At 69.1% G+C, this 1,251-nt stretch overlaps 1 protein-coding gene across 1 annotated transcript in view; it reads left to right on the top strand.

Moving 5' to 3' along the window:
- Positions 1–1,251, top strand: part of LOC101622535 (chromosome unknown open reading frame, human C6orf118) — a 13,622-nt gene that overhangs the window by 6,853 nt on the left and 5,518 nt on the right. Inside the window, exon 4 of the mRNA XM_012735228.1 lies at positions 771–895. Within this exon, the coding sequence (XP_012590682.1) occupies positions 771–895 (125 nt within the window). The remainder of the gene's footprint in view (positions 1–770; positions 896–1,251) is intronic.

Raw genomic sequence — 1,251 nt, 5'->3', positions numbered from 1 at the left:
CCCTCTCCTCCCCCCCTCCCCTCCCCTCCCCCTTACACCCAGCCCTGTGTGCTGCGTGTGTGGTATGTGTGTGGGGGGGGTGTGTCTGTGGTCTCGAGGTGTGGGGTGTCTCTGGTGTGTGCGTGTGGAGGGGCCCTTCCCTTGCTGCCCCCCTGCATTGCTGTGTCCCCCACACTTCGCACCCCCCTGGCAGCTGAGTGTGGCAGGGGGCCTGTGCGGTGTCTTTGGGTGGGAAGATGAGGTCACCCGGGTGGATCCTGGCCAGGGAGAGGTCACTCAGCAGCGTGAGCACTGCAGCCCCCCCGGCCGCAGCGCAGTGGACAGAAGTGGTGGCTGAGAGGTCAGTGGCCACTGAGGCCCTGCAGCCTCAGCCCCCGTTTCTGAGTGGAAAGCAGAGGCTCTTGACTGCGTAAGACACACCTGGCTGTGTGAGGTCAGTGTCAGGGCCCCTGCGCCCGGGCCCAGCCCCGCTGTCCTCAGGAGGTTCCCGGTTGCGGGGGTTCAGGCTGCAGTTTGAGTGGAGAAGCAGAAGCCCTGGGTGGACGCTGGGCCTGGGCCGGTGAGCGTGGCCACAGGCTCTGGAGCCTTCCCCTGTCCAGGGCTGAGCTCAGCCGCCTTAGAGCGGCACCACCCGCGGGGTCCCCGGAAGCAAAACTGTACCATGCTGACAGTGCCCCCTGCCACCCCCAACCCCCCGTACCCCACTTGCATTTCTGCCGTGCCTGGCGCTTCTCGGGAGGCCGCCCGACCGCCGTCGTCCTCCCGCCCAGGCGTTCCTGGACTACCTCCGGGGGATGGAGAGGCGGCCAGTGCGGACCCCAGAGGTGCAGCAGGCCCAGGAGCAGCTGCGGCAGCTGGTGTCGGCCGTGCAGGCCGCCCTGGCGCGCAACGAGGGGTGAGCGAGTGCTGCTGGGCCGCACGGGCCCTCATGACCGCGTTTGCACCCTGCGGGGAGCCCGGCCCTCACCGGCACGGCGCCCGGCACCCGCGCCGCCCCTTCTGCAGGCGCCCCAAGTCCTTCCTGGGGAGCCCGGGGCTTGTTGCTGGGGACAGCGCAGGGGGTCCAGGCTCTGTCCTGACCCCCGACATCTGTGCCCTGGAAACCTCTTCACTGCTCGGGGGCTCAGGGGGACAGGCCCGCACCCTGGGGGCATCTCCCCCGCGCATGCGGGCGCGTCCCGGGGCGTGCACCCCGTCTGTAAATGTGGCCCGGGTAGACCCGCCCTCCAGTGACCCTTTTTTCTGAAAAAC

Source organism: Condylura cristata, unplaced genomic scaffold, assembly GCF_000260355.1.
Source record: "Condylura cristata isolate star-nosed mole 26May11 unplaced genomic scaffold, ConCri1.0 scaffold00001, whole genome shotgun sequence".
In the NCBI taxonomy this organism is placed as follows: Eukaryota; Metazoa; Chordata; class Mammalia; order Eulipotyphla; family Talpidae; genus Condylura; species Condylura cristata.
The sequence above is the reverse complement of the archived record's forward strand: the minus strand, read 5'-3'. Positions and strand labels throughout refer to the sequence as shown.